The sequence below is a fragment of the Lottia gigantea genome, assembly GCF_000327385.1.
Source record: "Lottia gigantea unplaced genomic scaffold LOTGIsca_62, whole genome shotgun sequence".
Lineage (NCBI taxonomy): Eukaryota > Metazoa > Mollusca > Gastropoda > Lottiidae > Lottia > Lottia gigantea.
The window spans coordinates 1,805,597-1,828,014 of NW_008710115.1; the positions used below are offsets into that span (position 1 = coordinate 1,805,597).

The window sequence follows — 22,418 nt, forward strand, 5'->3', positions numbered from 1 at the left end:
ATTATTGAATATTGACATAAACTAATTGACGTTTATTTATAATAAAGATATCTAAATCACATTCATTTAGTCAGTATATACTCCACCATGATATAGATATTTTAAAGATCTTAATTAGCTTTTACCGACCTGCAGTTGATGATGCAGCATTTGGACAAGACTTTACCTAAGTCCGGTACATTCACTTATAGAAAAAAAATCAAGACAAGACACAACATTGAATCAAACGAGTCGTTCATTCTTATATTCATCGCACCTTAATTTTTTGTGTCATATTATTTTCTGTATGTTACTCAACTTTCCATTTATGATCTGACAATAATGTATGCTTGATGACTTTGTAGTTAAGCAATGATGATCAAATGATTGATGTATGAAATGCATGTTGATTATTGCTTTGAAAATGACGCTGTTGAACGAAGCGTTTGGTTCATGCAACGCAACCGTACAAATATTTGCCTTCACAGTTGATAGACATCAATTTCAATCATCTTGATTAATTTAAAAAGTTATATCACTTCAAATATCCATGCAATTTCAAAATCAGGAATCTTTCCGCCTTAATGAAAAAAACTTTCTGATTTATTATGAAATATCTATATTAAAGTCTAGAATAGTCTCTTTCGTAATCCGCCTACGATATTAAACTTCATTATAGAAACACATGTAAATCTTGTTAAATATTTATTTATTAGAATTTTTAGAATATAAAACCCATTTGGATTTACACTTTATTCTGTCGAAATAGTAATATGAAAGGCCAGGGCAAATATCAATGAAAATTGTATGTGAAAATGGTAAAAGGTGTAGATTTTGATTAAGCATTTGTCAATGTTCTGAATACGTGGCAAGATAAAATATTTTTAGGTTGGAGAGTATGGTCGACTTACATGACGGAAAAAACGAAAGCTTGTAGACAGCTCTACTTAAACTCTGTCTGTATATTCATTTCATCATCACTTTAAAACTGTATTCTTTGAAATCAATAACCGTTTATTTTTATTCAAAATATCCATTAATAGTTATAAGTTTCAAATTCAAATGTATACTATTTATTGAGTGACTTCGATAAGTTCAATATTTAAAGTTGCCAGACATTTATAACCACGGTTTAGGTAAAACATATTCTTCCATCAAAAGCACGAATGAAGCACTAAATATGATTGTAAATATATATTTTATGCAAACATTCTCAAAAGAAAATATGTGAAATTTTCACTATATAACCTACTTTCAGACCCAAGACACTGTAAAAGCAACAAGTTTTTATATGAGTTAGGCAACAAAAACGAATACCAAATAGAAATACAATTGACTAAACTTACACAATTTTAAGTTACCTTATTGTGCAAAAAGATAACGGTATTGGCAATATCTCTTACATATTATATATTGTTGTAGGTTATAAACCTGCTAACTGAATTTCTTGATCGACCATCTTGCTTCATCTTCTCGCGTAGCTAAATGATCGACACGTACATTTTGAAAGCTGCTTGCAGCATGGGACATTAATATATTATGTGCATATAAACGTTGCCGACGCGTCAGATATTAAAGGTATACTACCTCTTAGGATGACCAAAAAACTTTTTCAACTTGGACAAAATGAGTCTTTGTTCGCCAGTGGATCCGTCTACAATCCAATAAACTCAGTAATGATATTCTAAATAAGAAGCGTTTTTCAGTCAAACTTATGAATATGTACTCGTATTGGCCAAGAATAAGACTCCAAATTGTATGTCCATTCTAAATTCCTTTAATAGATTTGAACCCGGAAGAAAAAGTCATACATCAAGAATTTAAATTCCAACATTGCCATTATTTTTTTTTTTGGTTTTCAGTTTACAATTGAAATAATATTGATTATTGATTATACAATAATTTTAATTGGCTTGTTGACTGGTATATAAGTATTTGTTTCTTTTGACTGAGATTGAGGAAGGAATAACTCTGAACTATTTTACTTCAATTTGACATGTTCATGAAATAATATAGACTTTGATTTATGATAATGATGGATATTGATGAAATGTTTACTGTAGATTCCATCTTGGAGAAATCGTTGGTTGATTCTACTTTCTCATCAGCATTGCGATGCGCTCCGTTTTCATTTATTATGATGGACGAAATGATGATGATAAATAAATGAAAAATGTATTGAAACTATTTGAAGATTTGAAATGCTAATGTAAGGTCTTATGTCTTTCACTTCGTGGTTCTGTTTTTGAAACTTGTAGTCCTAATACTATACATACTACATAATACTTTGTTATGATGTAAGATACGAAATAGGTTCATATAATGTTATATGAAATGTTTTGAAAACCTTACTTCAAACTTGTTGAAGAACATTCACAACAATGGTAAGGCATGTTGTTTGAAAACGTTCTGATCAAAATGATATAGATCTGAAAGGGCCGTACAAAATCCTATATCCTGTATGAAATTCGTATCAGTTTGATTTCGTAGCTTCCTATCCTGTACCATAGTTTATAGCTGTATGGGCATTTGAAGAATCACTTGTTTAAGTATATTATGTTGATTCTTTTCTTTTTACAGCCTCACGTAGTTGAATCCGAACAATTACTACATAATTTAGAAGAAGCTGACAAAAAGTTAAGACAAGAAAAGCGGCGGCAATTAGAACTGATAAATAATCGTCGGGAGCAACTGAGACAGCATCGTGCAACACCAAGATCTTCTGTTCCACCCGCAGCTTCTAAACCCTTTGACAGGTAAAACGAAATTATTTTGAGTGGATAGCATGGATTTTTGTGGTTTCCTGTCTGTCCTATAGACCACATACAACGGGGATTGTCCGCATTCATGTTCAATCGTATGAAATTAATGCCAAAGTTTCCTACGATCACTTATTTCGATAATATATATCGAATTGCGATATTTCTTAATGTTAATTTCTACCGCTCGAGATAACAGGGGTATTCTATACATATTGTGTAGAGTATGTCTATAGGATTGAGGGCAGCTCCTTAACATGACTTTCAATGAATGATCAGAATTGATTCTTTTCACTGTAGACAAGCTGCTTGTTTGTAGGGTTCTACTTGCAAACTGCAAAGTAGATTATTTTTCTTACCAACTGTATAGTCGTCGGTAAGAGACTGGATACGGACTTCTATCGGCTATGAATTTACTTTCCAAATAAGATAACAGCTAAGATATTAACAACACTTTATTTTCATTCAATAACGGGAGATCTACACTAAATCCAAGAAGTATACCCAAGACTCTTAGAATTACGAGACTCCAGCTAAAGAATGAATGCCCAAACCCTAACTACACTCCTATTTATCTCTCCCCCCAGATGGCCAACATATGAAATATTTCCCTATTAACCCTAATTGCCATGCCTGACCGATTCCTTTTCTATACCCCTATAGTTTCTTAATCTCTCAGTGTCTCCTTCCCTGCCGACATGGGATAGGTCTCCTTTGTATACTACCATCTGTTTCTAATTACTTACATAAACACCACACCGATGTTAATTTAAAAGTGTTAAAGATTACAGATTAAAGGCTACCACCCGTGATTACCCCTATTTGATTATTACATCTTGAAGGCTACCCCATCTTCCCACCCCCCCCCCCCGTGATTCCCTATAGTTTACTTCTGGACTAATGTAGATCTCTTACAACGATTAGCAATATTACATCACAAAAGACTTCTTCTGCAGAGATGCATGAAAATCTTGTTGTTGAAAAACTCGACTGTCACCATGATAACGGTTAAAAGGAAAAGTTTTTTTTCGATGATAGCGAATTAATCAATAATAATTCACTGAATGTTCTTATGTCCTTTTTTTATATCAATATGATCAATATATATTTATTTCATATAAGAATATACAGACGGTTTATCATACAGTTTATTTCAATATGAATATTGAATTTAACCCAGTAAAACTTGTAATATTGGAGATAAATTGTTTGATAAGATCTCTTCATCTTAACAAACTGAAATATTTCTAACATGATTCTCGGACAGATAGACTCTTTAACATCAGTTTTTGTTAACATTTTTACAATTGTTACGCGAAATATTTGTTGTTTGATTTCAGATTTCCTGTATTTGTTATAAAATTGTCTGAAATATCGTTGGATTTGTGTAAGATTTGTCGACAGTGACAATGAATTTCTTCTCAAAAGAGTAGTTTCACTTCCAAATTTTACACTAGCTCAGTTTTGTTATTTATTAACTGCTGGACACATTATTTTCTTGTTTTACCGCCATTTAATAATTTGTTATTCATTATTCAATTGTATATTATATACTTCCTGTTGGGAAGTTACCGGAGGTCGAATTCGCGACCGGCAATATCCGAGAGTAAATGATTGTCAACAACTGATTGACACTGACGGTATTTCAATTTCAAGTCAGTAACGTTTACTAAACTTTAATGATCGATTTGCATATTAATCCGTTTAGTTGGTAACTCTTGATGCATTTGTATTGAATGATTTTATTATGCCCATTTCTGGTAAAACGACGACGCATAATACGTCCATGTGCTCTCAATGTTAAAGAGATGGCTTATCTGGCTCTCGTGCTTACATAAACATTTTACGAATATTCCATTTATGTGCACAGCTGATGAAGATCCCTTTTTTACACCTTTTCATCTTAATACTCGAATGTGTTCAAATTAAATATCAGATGGTTTTAAGGTGGGGATAGATGAAGAATGTGTGTAGTCCGAGACGACCATGTTATTATTTTAGAAAAGGATTTGAAAGAAAAAACCTAAAGAGTATACCTTTACACGGTCGTTTTTTTTGTTTGTTAAATCTATTCACTTTTTAATTGTTATTGTTATTATTCATTATTCCGTCCACAATTTTCACTGCTGAATTAAAAAAATATACTATGTACTATCTGTGTTGTTTGTTTTCGTGACGAGTATCACCTAGAAAAATGAAATATCGAGGTTTATTGAGTTTATTTTTACTTTCCATATCAATATTGATATGATAATAATGGGTGTTTTTTAAGGTGCATCATCACTTGAAGTTGCTTCGGACCATTGTAGATTGTACAGTTATCCCCAAATAGGATGTGAAATGTGAAGGTGAAATGAACATTTTTTTGTCAGTATCGTGTGATTTCACCACGAAGGGTAAGACATTCATTCAGACGAAGTGGGAACTGCGTATGAGTATCTCAATGGTTTTATTTTTCCAAAATATGGCCAATCTCATCCAGTGTATTCGGCGACTTTGACGTTGACGCACACTTCTCCTATATAGTGTTGAAACGGGGTTTGGGGCTCATTGCTGGCCATAGCAAACGATACAAACGGAACATTTTTAGACAGAAAACCGCTTTCAACTTTTTGGCTTCCGGTGTTTGATTTCAGAAGGTTGAAAGAAGAAGTCTGCCAATGCAAACCCACTTTTAGATGTCTGTCGTTGTAAAGTTAGTTAATGGTTTTACTTTCTATCCAAATTGAAAGTTCTGGTTCTCCTATATAAAAAAATACACAAAAAATAATATAGTAGGATTTATTGTACATATGATTATATTTACAATATTTTACAAATATACAACAAAAATATAATAAAAGTTTAGAGATCAGCCTTATATAATATAGATTATGATATAAATGTCTTTAAATACAAATTTATATACATATTTATGCTTATGTTGTTACTGTACAAATTTACATTGAAACCACTAACTACTCTCCTTTTATCACAAAATTTCCTATGGCGCAAAGCACAAAATGCGACGTTCAATTAATAAAGGCAGCGAATTTCCTAATGCCGAGAGGAAGAGTTCATTGCTAGACATCAATAGTAATATCTTTCGGCTTCGATTCAAACTGAAAAAAGTGTACAATTTTTCAAACCAAGTTTAAGTATTGTATTGTCATAAACACTGGAAATATCGTGTTCATCAGGTACGGGACAGGCAATAGTTTCATTTCTACGCTGTCAATTTGGTATCATTTTTGGATAGTGTCAATAAGGGTTATGCCTATATTGACATATTGCTGTTTGTAAACAGTCACATGGTTACAATGTCATCTGGATAACCTGATGCTAGATCATTTAGTCAAATAATAGCTAATTCACCAGATTACCAAAATGAAAGTGCACCATGTGGGCCAATAAAGACGAGCAACGCCATGCAGGGTACAATGAGTGAAATTTTGCCAGGGCATCGGCAATAGCCTGCTCCTCTTCGATTTAACAATTGTCCTTAACAAAAGGATCTTTAACGCTCGCTAAATTACAACGATATCTTGATAATAGTTGTAAGGTTTACACAGTCAACTGGTTGCTATCTCGCTATGTCATCAAGAAGTCAACCGATTCCATGTCAGAAAGTTAACAATTAATAATTTTCGTTAGATTATACAGTCAACTGTTTGCTAGATGACTTTCTTGACTGGTTTCTACATCAAGCAGTCAATTGATCGCGTTAAAATAAATGTTGTATGGTGAAACAGTCAACTAATCGCAAGGTCACCTTATAAAGCTGTTGTTTGGTGAAAAGTCAACTAATAGCAGGACCCATTATCAAATTGTTGTTTGGTGAAACATTCAACTAATTACATAGTTACCTTATAAAACTGTTGTTTTGGTGAAACAGTCAACTAATAGCAGGACTCATTATCAAACAGTTGTGAAATAGTAAACTAATCTCAGAATCACGTTATAAAAATGTTTTTTTTTGTGAAAGAGTCAACTAATCGAAGGATCCATTATCAAATTGGTCACATTATCAGAATACATTTTTGTGAAATAGTCAAATAATCGCAGGGACGCGTTATATAATTTGAAGGGCATCTTATCAATTAATCATTCATTCATTCAGTAAGTAGTACATGTAGTAAGTTATGATGATATCGCGTTAAGTCATATAGTAAAAATTGCGACTATGCTTTTTTCAGTTTGAAGACGAACAATTTACAAATTTACGAACAAAACTATAGCATAGCAATATAAACTTAAATTGAAACAAGGCAAAACCAAATACCAATGACACTGAAAGCAGGTTGTTTTAATGTTTACCTTTGTGATAACAATTTCGTTTTCGTACCATTTCGCTTACCTTGGTATGGCCATATGTTGTGAAGAAAATGCGATTATATAGGATTCTAAATAATTGCCCATATATACACACATATAATTTTCATTCAATAATCATAGGAACATAACGTTTAAAACAATATCACTAAACTCATCTCTACTGAGATAAAACAACGACAAATGCAAATTGTACCATATTGTTCAGTACTGTGTACCACTTACATATTTAGAACTTCGTCCGATTACACCTAACCTGTTTATCTCATAATATCTTGTAATTTTTTAAATTGGGATTGTCTACTTTGCTCTTTCGCATCAGTACCTTACCATTGTATACATACTGTACAAAGTTCATTATGTACAGTCTTTACTATACCATTGTACAATATATAACAATACCACTCATTACGTTACCATTAACACTGTACTATTCATCAAGTAGATATGAGATCAGACCAAGCCACCAACAGTGAGGTTACGATATTTAACTATTTAGACATTCCCTTTCCCAGTTTACACAACACTTGAAGGACTGAAACAAATAATATTACATCAAATGAGTTCCTGTTACATGGTGTAAAATAATAGAAAACAAGATTAAAATGATTGCAAGTTTAACCTGCAAATGAAGAAAGTATTAGTTTTTTCCAAACCTAGTTTAAGTAGTAACGCTTTTGCGTTCCAAAATACCTTTGTTATACAATTTACTGTGTAAAAGAAAGATACGACTATTTTATCTACAGAAATCTACACTATCACTAACTAAATACATGTATCTACAATCTGAAACTAGTTTAGCTTTGTGAAATTACTATTACTACTTGAGCAAAAGAGGTTTATGTTTATTCAAAATCGAAGAATTTATAGAAAAGGTTACAATTTAAGAGTTATTGCTGCTGATGAAGCCCTGTTGCTCACATGGATATATAGCATATATCATAGCATATCACATTTTAGCATATTATGCTATGCTTTATACAACAGGACAGGACAAGAAAGCTGACAAATAGAACACAATTTCAACATCAAATAAGACATACAATTTTGTGAAAACACATTCTCTTTATGTCAAATGGAAGGAAAATGAAGTTCCGATAAGAGCTGAAGAACTCGGAAAGCCGAAAATCGGATTCAAAGTGCAGTATGACAATTTCCAGAGAATGATTGACAAGAGGACAAAAGAGACACAGACACAACCGACTGACAGAGTCCTTACCGTGACATTAACATCGATTAATGAGGGCCAATTTGTTAATTTAGGTATACCGACCACTTTTGAGAAAAGATAGCATCGGTTTGTTCTTATGATATTAATTCATTCTATAATATTTCATTCACCGCAGATATAATATATATCATGATGGTTAATCTTAAACCAAAGCCAAGAAACACCCCAAAGGGGCCAAGAAATAGGGAACTGGGATAAACTTATGTACACATTTGAAAACAGGACGAATAATTATTCATGACAATTATGAAAATAATTAATGTGTTCAAAATTTACATTTCCAGTAAACTCATGCAAATTTATAGTGAATATTCAGATATAAAAACAAACCACATTGATTTGATACGAAAGCTTCATTAAAAATGAATTTAAGTGAACATTCGATCAGACATCGAGCGTGAGGAGCAGTCCATCATTTTGTGGGCGTGGAGACAAAGAAAGATAGCTTTACCCCGGTCGACCAATTATGCATTTATATTATATGTATAATGTCACGTGCTGTAAGAGAACCAATCACAAACAAACAAATCCCTACACCAGCATCTAGCTTTCTACGCTAGCACCATCCTTACCCTTCTTCTTCTTCCCTTTCCATAATAATATAACCCATAGCCATGTTCTTCCATAACTTATACACAAACACGCAAGATACATAGTACAAACTCTCATGACTCGTAGAATATGATTTCTTAAGAATGAATGGATACAGATGTAAGCATGGACGTTTTATAAGAAAATTTATTAAGAAATGGTCAATTGCCGTCATTGTGGTTCAGTAGAATAACATGAAAACAGAAAAGGAAAGTCGTCTATAAACTATCAAAATTATGCTTGAAATATGCTTAAGAAATAACAGTAAGTTGATGACCAAATATCATTATTCTAGAGTTGTAACTAATCTCTACAACAAATCAAACATACCAACACCATACCGCAAAACATTGCAAATACAAACACTTGATTATATGATTTGAATGCAAATTTCCATCTACCCCGTTCTACTATACCTACCTCGCTGACCGTCTTTATTTCACATAATAATTATGTCTTCAAATACCGGAAGTCCACCTTTATTACCTACCTTTGTTAAGATTCTCATGAGCGTTACCGGAAGTGATATTTATTAAGTTGTCAAGAACAGACGACATTATAAATAAGTAGGAAGAAATACAAAGAAATAATAGAAACATCATCATGGCTTTTACAGACATAAATACAAACCACTGACAGACAGTAACCTATTTAGTTGAAATCCGGCAGAATATAGAAGGAAATCACAGCTGAAGCTGCTATAGATTTTGCGAGTATATGGATGCTTGGTCCACGGGACCATGCGCATAAAAGCCTCTCCCACGAGTACCGTCATCTACAATCTAATAATTTCTTAAAATGTAAAAATTACACAGATTGCTTAATATGCTTGAATACCAAGTTGTATCGGGCATAGCAGTTCTAGAGTCAAAAAGGACAAGAAGATGAAATAATTACGTAGATGACGGTTGGTAGTCCATCATTGAAAGTATAATCTTAGATAGAAAGAACCCAAGCCGAAAAGTTTTGCTTCTACCGAGTTAAAGCAGTTTACAGTTAAAGTTGTTACTTACCAGCCCCACCAACGGTACCCACATGGTGGACAAATATTTTGTGGATAATCACAAGTGTTCGTTATATTGTTGAAAAAGAATCCACCATCTGAAAATGAACACTGTTTGAATCCAAGGAACTCATTTTTCCTGCATTCATAATAAAAACTACAGCCTTTCGATATCGCTGCATACTTTCCATCAGTTTTATGGTGACACGTCGGTGCTTCTCCACAAGGCGCTGGTACGTTTTCCTTTTTATCACAACGTCCGATCTTTTCATTGAAAACTGAACCATGTGGACAAGTGTCATTTCGAATTAGGACTCCTCGTCCACACTCAAAGTATTTTCTACAACCATCTGTAGAGTCTGTGTAAAATCCTGAGTCTTTTCCTTCACATGGATTTGTTAAAAGTCCACAAGGCCTTGGAAGAAGTTCGGTTGCCAGAACACATTCAGATGTAACCGGGTCAAATGAGCCGTAATCGCATGTGTGGTATTTAATGAATTTGCGCTTTCTGCATTCAAAATAAAAACTGCATCGCCCATAAGGGTCAGCGTGATAGCCATCCATACGATCAATGCATATAGGTTTTATACCAGATCCACATGGTGCTATAGAAAGTTCTGTTGATTCGCATTTTAATGTTAAAGGATCAAATACTAAACCGGAAGGACACTTGTCATAACTAAGGAATTCTCTGTTTTTACATTCAAAGAACATACCACAACGACTCTGCTCATCTGGGTAGAAACCATCAGGGCGATATGAACACTCTGGTCTCAATCCACCATATGGTTTTGGTACCTCATATATCGAAACGCAATCATAAACATCGGTAGAGAATATCGGGTTTGGATCCTGACAATCATCTTGAGCTATACTTCTCTGACTGTAACACGTTACAAATGTTGGTGACCATCTATCGCTATGTAGTGGATATATACCATTTTCCTTTCCTCGACAAGTTCCGTGGACGAATTCACACGGGACACAATCTGAGGTTCTGCATTGATTAATATCATATTCACCTACAAAAGTACCAAATTCAGATAAAGTACCGTGGATGGTGATTTGTATTGAGGTATCAAAATTTAATATTGACAGATGGTGATTAGTATTGTGGTTTTAAAATTTAAATATGAAAGATAGTGATGGCAGAAAAAGTCACACTATCAGGTTTCCATCAGTATCATGGATTGTGATGTCAGACAGCATATTCTCGACTTATAAAGGCTGATTTCGTTTCACCACATAACAAGTATCATGTTTTGTTTATATCAGAAAGTATTTTAATTTTAGATGAAGTAGCATGGTTTCTGATGTTAAATAAAATGTTATACCAAGTATCTTGATGTCAAATATAGTATGTTGGTTTCTAACGCTATTACGAGCATCTCTATATTTCATAAAGTATCGATGGTTTGTGATATTAGATAAATTATGACGGTTTCTGATATTTTAGCAAATACATGGTCTTTAAAGCATCGTGGTTCCTGATGTGATAACAGAAATATAGATGATAGATAAGTATCGTGGTTTCTGTTGTTAACGAGTATCCAGGTATTTAATGTAAGGTAAACATAAATATTGGTTACGTCAGACCACGCTTGGTCAAATCATGTATCAAGGTAAGTGATGTCATATGGGTTAGATAATGCATTTTACAGGAGCTAATCTCCTTGGAATGGAACGCCAATGCTTTCTTTTCACATTGATGTAAGGACTAAAGGGTTTATTATTGATTTATCATAAATTACTCAGTCATTTGCGGAATTGTAATCATAGAAATTTTACTTCAATTATTCATCGCTATTCCTCCAAATATAACATGCTTCATATCTTCCCTGATGATTTCATTGTTTTCCTGTATTTACCATATAAATTATTCTTTACAAAAGTCAGAAAAATATATCGATTTTTTAAATATAATTTCTTAAGAGAAATTGGTCGGTAAGGTTGTAGCTAACTAAAAAGAAAAATTGATAAAGTGAGATTTCGTGAATGTACAGTGTCAGCTTCAAGATAAATGTCAAATGCTATGTGTCAAATGAAATAGTTGCTAGTTGGGTTAATACATTAGTAAATACTAGTAAATTTAGCTTAACGCTAATAATTTTCGGAAAAATTGATAGAAATTGCTGCTCTCCTTAAATCAATCACATAAACCGCCAAAAGCTCATATACAAAAGTTTACCAAAATCGACTCGTGCATAGGAGTAAAAGATTAAGGGCAATTTAAAAAGGGATATATATTCAAATTTGTATCTTTCTGATTTAAATAACTATAAGCGTGTTAACAATATGTTATTTAGTTGTACCTACTTTTTCCTTCTGACCTTGGAATATTGTCCAGAGCATATCTTGAACACCCCTAAACAATTTTGACAGAGTAACGGCGATACTGACACTTCGTCCATAAACACTAGGTTTATCTTTAACCAAATTCCCAGAAAAGTAGGACGTAAAACTCCATTCTTTTCATTTCATTTCATTTTAACCAAGTTCCATCTATTTCCCTTATAAATATTGCAGGTCGGGGAGATCCTTCAGTTGGAAATCTTGAACGATTATGCTTATACCGTTGCCTAACTGCACATTGCATGGCGCTGAAAGAACAGAAATTCAAAGCAGGAAAAGTGGCCATAAACATGACTAACCGTGCTGCAAGACGCGGTATACTTACATCTGTCAACAGCTTCAAATCTGTCACCACATCTAACATTGATAAATTCTCTACACATGCTGGTTTCTATATCAAATAATTGGGGATATCGACATTCTCTGACATATGGCTCCCCATAGATTGGTTCTTCTGTATTAGATAAACTACAGTTGTAATACCAATGACAGTTATACGTGTGAGGTAACAATCTGTCTTCAAGACCATAGCATGGGCTTCCTGAAAAGAAGAGTATTGAGATATAGGAAACTGAACTCTACTGAATGTCAAGAGAAACGTGATGTGGATGTATGCTCTATATATATCCTTATTTCAAAATATCAATATATTATATGTAAGTAACAACATTGAAGAACATCAGTGTTAAATGGACTTCAAGGCAACAAAAAGAGGCAGTAGCACCTAAAATCGGTAATTTTGTGATCACAGAGCATGTAGCTGCCCGTGGTTCTTATGTTTTATCAGTAGTTTCAGAAGTGACGTTTCTTTTGCCTTTTGGTATATTTTTTCATACATGAGATTATACATTACATAATTACCACTGACAAGGAATCCGAAATGAATGTATAAGCCTTAAAGGCCTTTAGCTTCAAATGTCGAGACTAAATGGTTTGAAATTCATGTATGGGAAAAATAATTTGGTTAATTAACTAATTAAAGTTGATTCATTGATTGTAGAAATGTTAACGGTGGGGCGGAATTGTTTTAATTTGTTTAAGTTCAGTTAAATGTGACCTGTTGATGTGTTATTGATGAGTATCGTCATTTCTTTAGTTTATAATCGATTCTGTAACTATACAAGTCGGCTAAACAAATCACAAAACTTTGTCTCACGTCAACAAATTTCAAAAATCATTGAAGAATGTGCACAGTAATTCTTGATCGCATCAATCGGATTTATACGAGGCATGATTCAAAGTTTTAAAACAGACAGAATAATGGTTGAAAACAAATAGAACGTTTCAAATTCCCTCATAAAATTCACAGTATCAATACGATAATGAGCGTTTTCAATATTAATTTTAATTTTAAGTCGTGTTAACGAATTAAATTTTTTGTCATATTCAAATATTTAAATACAAGCACCAGTTCACTGGAATGTACAATCGTTAATTTCGATAGATTTTGCCAATGAATAGAATGAAATATTTTGAAAATTTGATATTGAAGATAACATTGTTTCTTGGCGTGATAAGAGAATTTAGGCAACTGTTCAGATGAAATGCCACACGAAAATCAACAGTGGCTTGTTTTCTCTGACGGTGTTTATAATATTTAAAGGCGAATATTTTTTGTTGGAATTAATATGGATTTGGGTAGTAACTTAATGACATATGAAACCCACTTTCCTTTATTAATTGTATGGTAATTATTTAACACTTTTCTTTTTTTTAACAATAAGCCGCCAATCCAAACTAATGAAGCTAATTAGATCAATAATGTAAACCTAAGCTGTATTTTTCTGTTACAAACCCTTCTAGAACTCAAGTTAAAACACTCCAGTTTAATCGAAAAATTTTATCTTTAATTTTAACACTCATACAATTATGAAGATAAGTAACGGTGAAAAGTCATCTCGGAATGAGGTGTAATATAATTGATAAAAATCCACCTGAAAACGGTCTCCCAGTTAAATCAACGCAAAACATTTTTTAAAACAAAAAACACCTGAGACAAGAGATAGAGTCTGCATGTTTCGGACAAATGAAATGCACCATTGAGCGTTTAAGATTGTTAGTTTAGGGTCAATTTGAATAAAAACTAAATAAAATAACACTGTGTTTGTGCTTTTCGAACATTGTCAGAGATTAACGGTTGAAATTCAACAAATCAGCAGAAACAACGCCTGTAAATGTTTAATCTCGACAGTTTTTCCCGGACTAAAAACTCTCCTCAGGTGCCTTTCAATCGAAAAAATACCATCGAAAATAATCTGCGGTTTTCAGATTACCTACACTCAAATGAGACGAATTTTTCAACAAGTAGTCTGTTTTTCTATTTCAAACCACTTTCCAGACATGTTTATAAGTAATACGTCGGCTACAGAGCTCAAAGATTTTCAAATTCCGAATCACTCAAATCATTTAGATTAACCGCAGAAATTCAGCACATTTGAGTCTGTGGTTTTAGATTCAAGATTGAAAATTAGAAACAAGAATATCTATTACAGAACAATGCACATTCAGTGGCAAAATACAAAATCAAGACAACATAAGAAATTGTTTAACATCCACGAAACTTGCAGCATCCCCAGTGGTTCTCGTTGCAACGATGACGCGAAGGCTATTTCAATGGCCTACATTTCAGTCTTCAAATGTCGTCTTAACCGAAAATCACCGAATGATTAATGAGAATTTGTTAATGATATTTTCACGTCTTATAAAATTTATGAAAAGTGATTGTCCTTGATTACCTCTTTTAACATTGATTTGAATCTATTTTAGTTAGGTTGACGAAAATAGCTTCTTAAAATTCTAAAATTGTACGTCCTTCCAATCGAACGTCGCCAATTGAACATAAAAACTGTAAGGTCTGTGTATGTATACTCTTATTAACACTTTAACAGCCAATGTTAAACATTTTAAATCGATTCATAATCTGTACAAAACGGGAATAAGGTATTTTAGAATTTTTAAACATTGTTTGGTAGAGTTCTTAAATTGGCATTCTTAAAAACTCTTGACAAAAATCGACCGTTGCCGTTCTTTACCTATAGCTTGTGGTTTCTATCTAACTTGCCCAGCAACATTTTTTGAATTCTCGAAGCTTTGTCAATTCGGACAAATCATTGAATTGCTGGGCAGGAATTTTAAATAGAAAAGTTTTTCGCTTAACATTGTTTATCCTGAATTCTCGCTCATTCGAATTCAATCAGTACATTTTGAACTGATTCATTATATCTGTTCGTAGCATTCTTCCTATTTAGAGTGTAATTTTTACTTTAATTTTGACAAGTCCTCAGAAAAATTCCACATTATATTCCATAGACTGACAAAGTTTCCTTTATACTTTTTTAATTATGGAAACAAAGTGATAAAATACTTTATGAATTCGCTTTACAAATTGTGCCATGTAAAAAATGGTGAACCATGCATATTATAACGTACGTTTTCAAAATAAAATCATGAATTAACCTACCTTTTTCAAATAATTTCTTTTCATCTGATACTTGATGATTTATTTGGATGCTTTTGGATGTTGTAGTATCTGGTATTGTAGCCAAGTCATCACCAGGTATTTCAACAGTCCGTTGTGTCGTATGATAAGGATTTATGTTCTTCATCCGTGTTGTAATCTGATAAACCGGTTTCTCATCGCGTACTTTTTCTGGTAAACCGGTTAATTTCACCTTTAAGTTAACCATTGTGGTCGTTGTAAATCTGACAAACGGTGATTTTGAAAGTCGATTATTGGTCTGGTTACGTTTAGTTGATTTTGGAATAATAACCGTTTTTTGGTATTTTAGGTCGGTTGCTATAGTTGTTGGTATGGTTTCTGTTCTTGTGGTCTTGGTAAAGATGGGTGCAGCTAAAAATGTACCATCTATAGAATTTGGATGTTTTGCCTTAGGAACCCATCCTGGTGATGGTGGTTTTTCTTTAGTGAATGTACAGTCATCCCATCTAGAACCTTCTGGTACACAGTTCCTCGCCATGTTACCCCATACCTGTCCTAGAGGACAACCAGGCATCGTTAGCGGCTTTCCGAAATGACAGATGAAGTATTTGGTACAATCTCGGGGATCGCGGACCCATTGTATAGCAATAGCATCCGGACAGGGATATTCTGGGTTTTTCGCCAACGTAAATCCTGTCAGAAGTAGAACAGCCTGAGCTATTAAAGTTTGGTGATCAAATCTACGAAGATACATTAATTCAGATGATGAAAGACTCCGGTTAAAAAGTTTTAGGTCAAATTTCAGTTATATTGTCCTTAATCAAAATTGTCTTAAATCATCATATCCTCGCAACAGTCTATCTGTATCACTTATGTATAATGAAGAACTTAATATATAAAGACGAAGTTTCAATAAGTTCTAGAGACACACCAAGATCTTTACGTTTACACCAACCACGAACAAGTTGAAAATGAAGTTCTTTCCTCTTCTCTTCTCCAAGTAAAACAGATACACGCGATTGATTGCCAAAATTGCCTGGCTGGTAAACAAGGATTTGGAGCGGGTAACAGTCATATTGTTTAACTCGTATTGATTTGAGTGCTACATCGCACATACTCATTACCTTGAATACCATCTAAATCTCGTCCTTAAAACCAAATAATCGCTTTGTACATTCCTAACACGACATTGCCAAAACTTGAGAGATGAAAGGTTGAATTCCAGTACAAGACATCTGTCTGAATACAGTTTAAAAGGAAAGGTTGAAATAATCCAGCAACACTGTCCATGTTAAGATCGTGTGTTTAGTAGGTGATCGTCAAGTAGATTTTAGTAAGTAAGTAAATATATCAATGGTCTAATAATGTACCAATGTCCATTAGTATAGAACTGAAAAGGATTTTTTATCACATCAAATAACAGATCATTATCAAGCACCCCTCTCTTACTTTTTGCCATTAAATCTTTGCTTGCTTTCGTTTTACTATGACAGAATTTATCTGTTCTATGATGTAATTCTACAATTCTTGAGCGTCAATATGAGGAATTTATTATTCCGATTGTCTTTTTCAAATTGCATATCGCATTAATTGTAATCCTTTCCATTCATTTTGAGCAAATAGTAATGGATTATAAATTTCATGAATTAAGACTAAAGAATAAGCCATGTGATTTCGTACTGCTTGTTGTTTCTTTCCTCTCAGCTTTATATATCTCCCCTGTCTCACTACATTTTATAAAGACAACAGGGAATTTGTAATAAAACAGTAATCTTTTTTATGTAAAAATGATGTTTTAATAACAAAATCCAAAAATTGTTTGACATTTGCAGCTACAATTCACCTAGACTCACATCAGAATGATAACAAAAATACTTTTGCTTTTGTTTTTGACGCGATTTGAAAACCTACAATCCTTGCAATGAAAGATTATGCATGCCGTCCACACATCCTTATCTGCATCGCACCTTCTTAGACAGCCAAACATGGGTGACGTCCACATTATGTGACAGTATTTAAATTTGTGATTTGTGATTTGTGATTTTATGAGAAAAGACAAGGGCTGAATCAGTCGCCTTGTCTTATTAAATTTATGTTCACGTGGACATAGGAAAACGGCGTCTTATCAAACAAACGAGTGCATTTTAAAATGGATTCAGATTAGTATTAGTAAGTGCTGGGAACGTGTGTATGGAAAGGACATAATTATGCTAAAAGCAATCCACTGATAGGTAAGGGGGGTCTCTAAGTTATTTATGTGTAACGGGGACACTGATAGCATCAATTTGCACCATTCCAATAGTCTGTGGTTCCTGTAAATCCACTAAATTCCTCGTTTGAATACCACGCAAAATGCATTGTATATGTAATGAAGAGGGCATGTTGTTGTCGTTTCGTACATGTAGACTTAAAATTGGGCCTGTTAAGTCAGCTCAACATGGACTGATTAACATTTCGACGAATCGAAAACAAATATTTAAATTCAATAATCTATAATGTGTCAAGGCAGTGCAGATAATGAACAAATTAAAATAATCAATGAAGGTCAAACTACTAAATTTCAACTTTCATTTTCTAATCATGAATGTACGTTTACCAAACATTCATCACTTGAATTTTTCGTTTTGTGGAGTTATATAATCACGTGATGATGAAATTCAGCTGTTCCGTCTTATTATTAGAGTCTCATATTAGACTCACATCAAAATAATAACTAAAAAACTTTTGACGCGCATTGAAAACGCCAAGGACAATAAATAAAAAATCTAGCACAATCTCATAATTCCATACCAAGTTTCATCAAAATTAGACGAAAAGGACACGCAAATAAACGTCAACATTTTCTGCCTGTATAGAAAAATTATGTTATTTGTGTTAAAAATGAATGTGCTGCATGTAGCTTAAGTTGCGATTTGTTTGATCTTTTCTCATAAGTACGCATTCAACCTGATGTAAATGTAGATGTATAGAAGTTTCTTTTTGTGTGTTACGCAATGGCAGATAATCTTCGATAAAAGCGCCAAACAAAATATCGGTCTATAGGGCGAAATTAATAATTTCTATTGTTCAAGTATTCACTTTTAAAAATATTTTCTCCCTTTGGTCTCCTCAAATAAGAGCAATATCAGTTTACTGGGTAAGCTTTACACTGTTATGTAATATATCTATTGATAATATCGCTGTGCAATATTTGATTTTACTAATTGATTAGCATGTTGTGATAGTAAATGTGATAATTTATTAATTATAAACCAATTGAAACAAGAATGGTGTAAATCAATAAGGTTTAAAGATTTGACTCCAGTTATATCACGTTTGTCTATATAAAATGTTTTACAGGCTCCGTTTAATTCCTATTGATCCAAATAGGAGGGAATTTCTTCACGTAATCTTGCTTGAATTAATTCTAGAACAGTGTTATTTTTTCTAGTCTAAAATTCCTTTGATAAAACGTTTAAAAAATATACTGTGAACTATAACGGCGACTCGTTATGAAGCAGTGTGTAACATCTAATCTCTTATTTTTAGAGTCAATAAACATTTAACAATCGGTACATAAAAGGTCATTGACATAATCTAACACATTAACAATCATAGACCTGTGAAAACAGGAAAAACTAAGAAAATATTTACTTTTAACATGAACTTTTTGAATCTCTAGGGCGATGAGTTAGTTGTTAAATTATCACATTTTATTCAATCCAAAGGCAAACTTTGTACTTTTATATCAAGACTCTTAACATACGCTGGCAAACGACATTTAGCTCATGATGAGAAGGCTTGCAAGTTTAGATATTCAGATAGAAATATTTTAACTCCCAGAATATCCCAAATTATTTAATACCTGATACGCAAGAACAATTGCAAAAAGTAGATGTGAAATTTACATTGTCATTCAAATAATTGTCTCACTTTCAAGGGTGATAATGTATAAAATTCATTGATTTTTCGCTAATAGCACAAGAGGCAGCCCTTTTACCATTTTATAAAAACAGTTAACCACCTTTGAAACATAATCAAAGATAATGACAGATGCTCTGTAAAAGACTGTACTCAAATGAAGCACCTACAACACTTGAATTCTGAATAATTGTAGCCCAGGCATTGGCATTTATCGGGCTTTTCGTTTTTGTCTACAAACAAGCTCGTGGTGTCGACTAAAGAACTATTTTTAGTGCACATATATTCGATTACTTAATTCGTTATATACGTCAACACTTTCCCACCTGAATATGGCATGTATATAAATAATGAGATCTGACACTGCATAAACAGGTAACACATGGATATAGCTAGAATAAATGCAATGAAATAGTTCTTTCTATCAAACATTTAGATGTAGTCTATGATCCGTGGAAGATCCAAGTCCGCTACTTCTTTGATCAGCAACTATAGCGGGTACATGTAAGGGAGAATCGTCAATATATTTAAGAAGCTATTGCATATTATAACATAACTTTCATCATATAACAGACGGCTTTATTTTATATTACAATAAAAATTCACAGCAATACTTAGGATTTTTATCATGAGGTTGAAGTGTCACGTCATTTCATCAATTCAATTGTATTTTTGGAGAAAACAGCATTGCTTATAGGCGTGGTTTGTTGTTGTATTTTACTAGTGATTTACTCTGATGTTTTAGACTGAATAGCGCCAGATTGAACTTAATTCTGATCTATTCAAAAACTTGTGAAAACATCCTAGCCGTAATCCCCGCCTTCGCCGCTGCTGATCCTCTTCAAACCAAATTATTCCACACTTGGCGCTAACTTTATGGCAATTAGACTATTCTAGTTCACTACGAACCAGTACACGTGATAGACAGGATATTTTCACAGTAAGGTCGTCGATTTTCCAAACCAGTTTGTGTCTACGGGCTCTCGGGACCCTACCAGCCTTCTACGTGTAACTGTAACAAATCTGTACCAGGAACTATCCTTCTTTGCCCAAACCACAAAATCTTTTATATATTTATTAGGGTATCGACTATTTTACATTTTTTATTCCTCATAACTAGTTCTCAGGTATAAGCCTTTGTCAAACTGAAATGAATATCATACTACATATAATGATATAAATGAAATAATGCCTCAAAATAACTATGATCCGATACGCCTCTTTTTTCAACTTCCATGTTAAAATGTTTTAACTTGTCAGTAACGGTCTAAGGTACGAATTAATTACCAGCACGTTTCGGTTAAGAAGCGACGACACCATGTTCATGGTTATTTAACATGAAATATATTCTAAACACAGAAACTGCCATATCTGCCGGCTTTTGCAGTTTAAAAATACTTAGGCTATCTGGTATAATTTATATTTTCTAAGATTTGGTGTTTGGGTTTGGTATGAAAACATCCATAATTCGATATACGCCTACTGGTTGAGACCATATCATATTATTAACAAGATGTAAACAGTTGGAATATTGATAAGTTTTTTAAGGGGCTTAAAACTTAGTTTGTTGATAATGTAGGCTCCATCATTTCTACTTAGTCTCTATATTTCTTGTTTGAAAATTCCCATCCACCATAAAAGATTTTAGCAGGATTTAAGCAGGATTTAAGCTGATAACGGTGCACTCTTAAATGTATACATGTATATAGTTCTACATAGAGACTATGTAATGTTTTGAATGTTGATGACAATATTCTAATATTTGTCCAACCTCATCATCTCACCTCATCCTCATTTCTCGCTTTATTTATTTTGTATCTCACATTCCTATATTGAGTTGTCTGGCACTCATATCAAAGCCATGAGAATGTTTAGGAACTTGTATTTGACATTGTTAATCTCTTTGTCAATATTGAAACCTTTATTCTTCAGATAGTTTACATATAAAATAGAATAAATATTGCAATGGACTGATAAAAATTTCTCTTCATATACAACTCTATGGCCTAAATAGTTTTATCACAATCGTCATTGCTGCTCTAATTTTGAAACAAAAGGAAGGTTTGTGTCAAGTTGCATAATATTCCGGTAAATAAATGATGCATTATAGTTTCTAAGCATTGTTCTCTGTGCCACTGATTCCTGTTTATGCATTGCCGTTAGCAACCTTACTGTTATAATATTGATGCAAGTCAGATGGAAAAAATATAAGTATTTTGCTCTGCTAGTTCAGTTATCAGTACCGCCTTTTCTGAGTTATAAACCGTAAGAAGTTCCACGTCGCGTATCGACAATTAACCCCCGTAAAAACGACCTCGGCAGACAAAACTGTTAACATTAAACAATATTTGTTTATATAAGTTTGATATGAAATGTTTAGTCTAAAGCATGTTTCAATGTTAGATAAGAAACAAGTAAGAAGGCTAAAATTTTTATATACTGAATCTGTTAACCATCTGAATTAAATATATTTCGTTATCAAAGAAGAACGTTTTTTGAAAGTGTTTGAATGTGTGTAAATGTTGTATGCAAAAAAGTGAAAATTCTAAATGATGATGATTTTAAGTAGCGGAAAAGACCTCAAATGGTCATTTATAGAAGTGTCCGGTATCAATGTCAATACAGAAGACTATAACTACATTTTTATTGACGTTCAGTTAGCCAGAAATATGGTCACAAGATAAACACAACATAACTTTAAACAACTTAAAGCAATCAGTTCTCAACTTTCAACAACTTTGGGTCAATACGAATTATTAGCTCTTACGGAAGTTGTATGCACTTGTTTGCACAAGTTGATTGGAATAAGCTTGCGAATACAGTCAATTTCCATTTGATAACGTTAAGAAATCT

The 22,418-nt window shown here is 33.1% G+C and overlaps 1 protein-coding gene across 1 annotated transcript; it reads right to left on the minus strand.

The window, feature by feature from the left end:
• Positions 1–9,880: 9,880 nt before the first annotated feature.
• Positions 9,881–16,419, minus strand: LOTGIDRAFT_235309 (hypothetical protein; the record flags this gene model as incomplete). Its single annotated transcript, XM_009064449.1, has 3 exons — positions 9,881–10,896; positions 12,552–12,767; positions 15,687–16,419. 3 exons carry the CDS (start codon positions 16,417–16,419, stop codon positions 9,881–9,883), a joined length of 1,965 nt encoding a protein of 654 aa, XP_009062697.1.
• Positions 16,420–22,418: the final 5,999 nt, after the last annotated feature.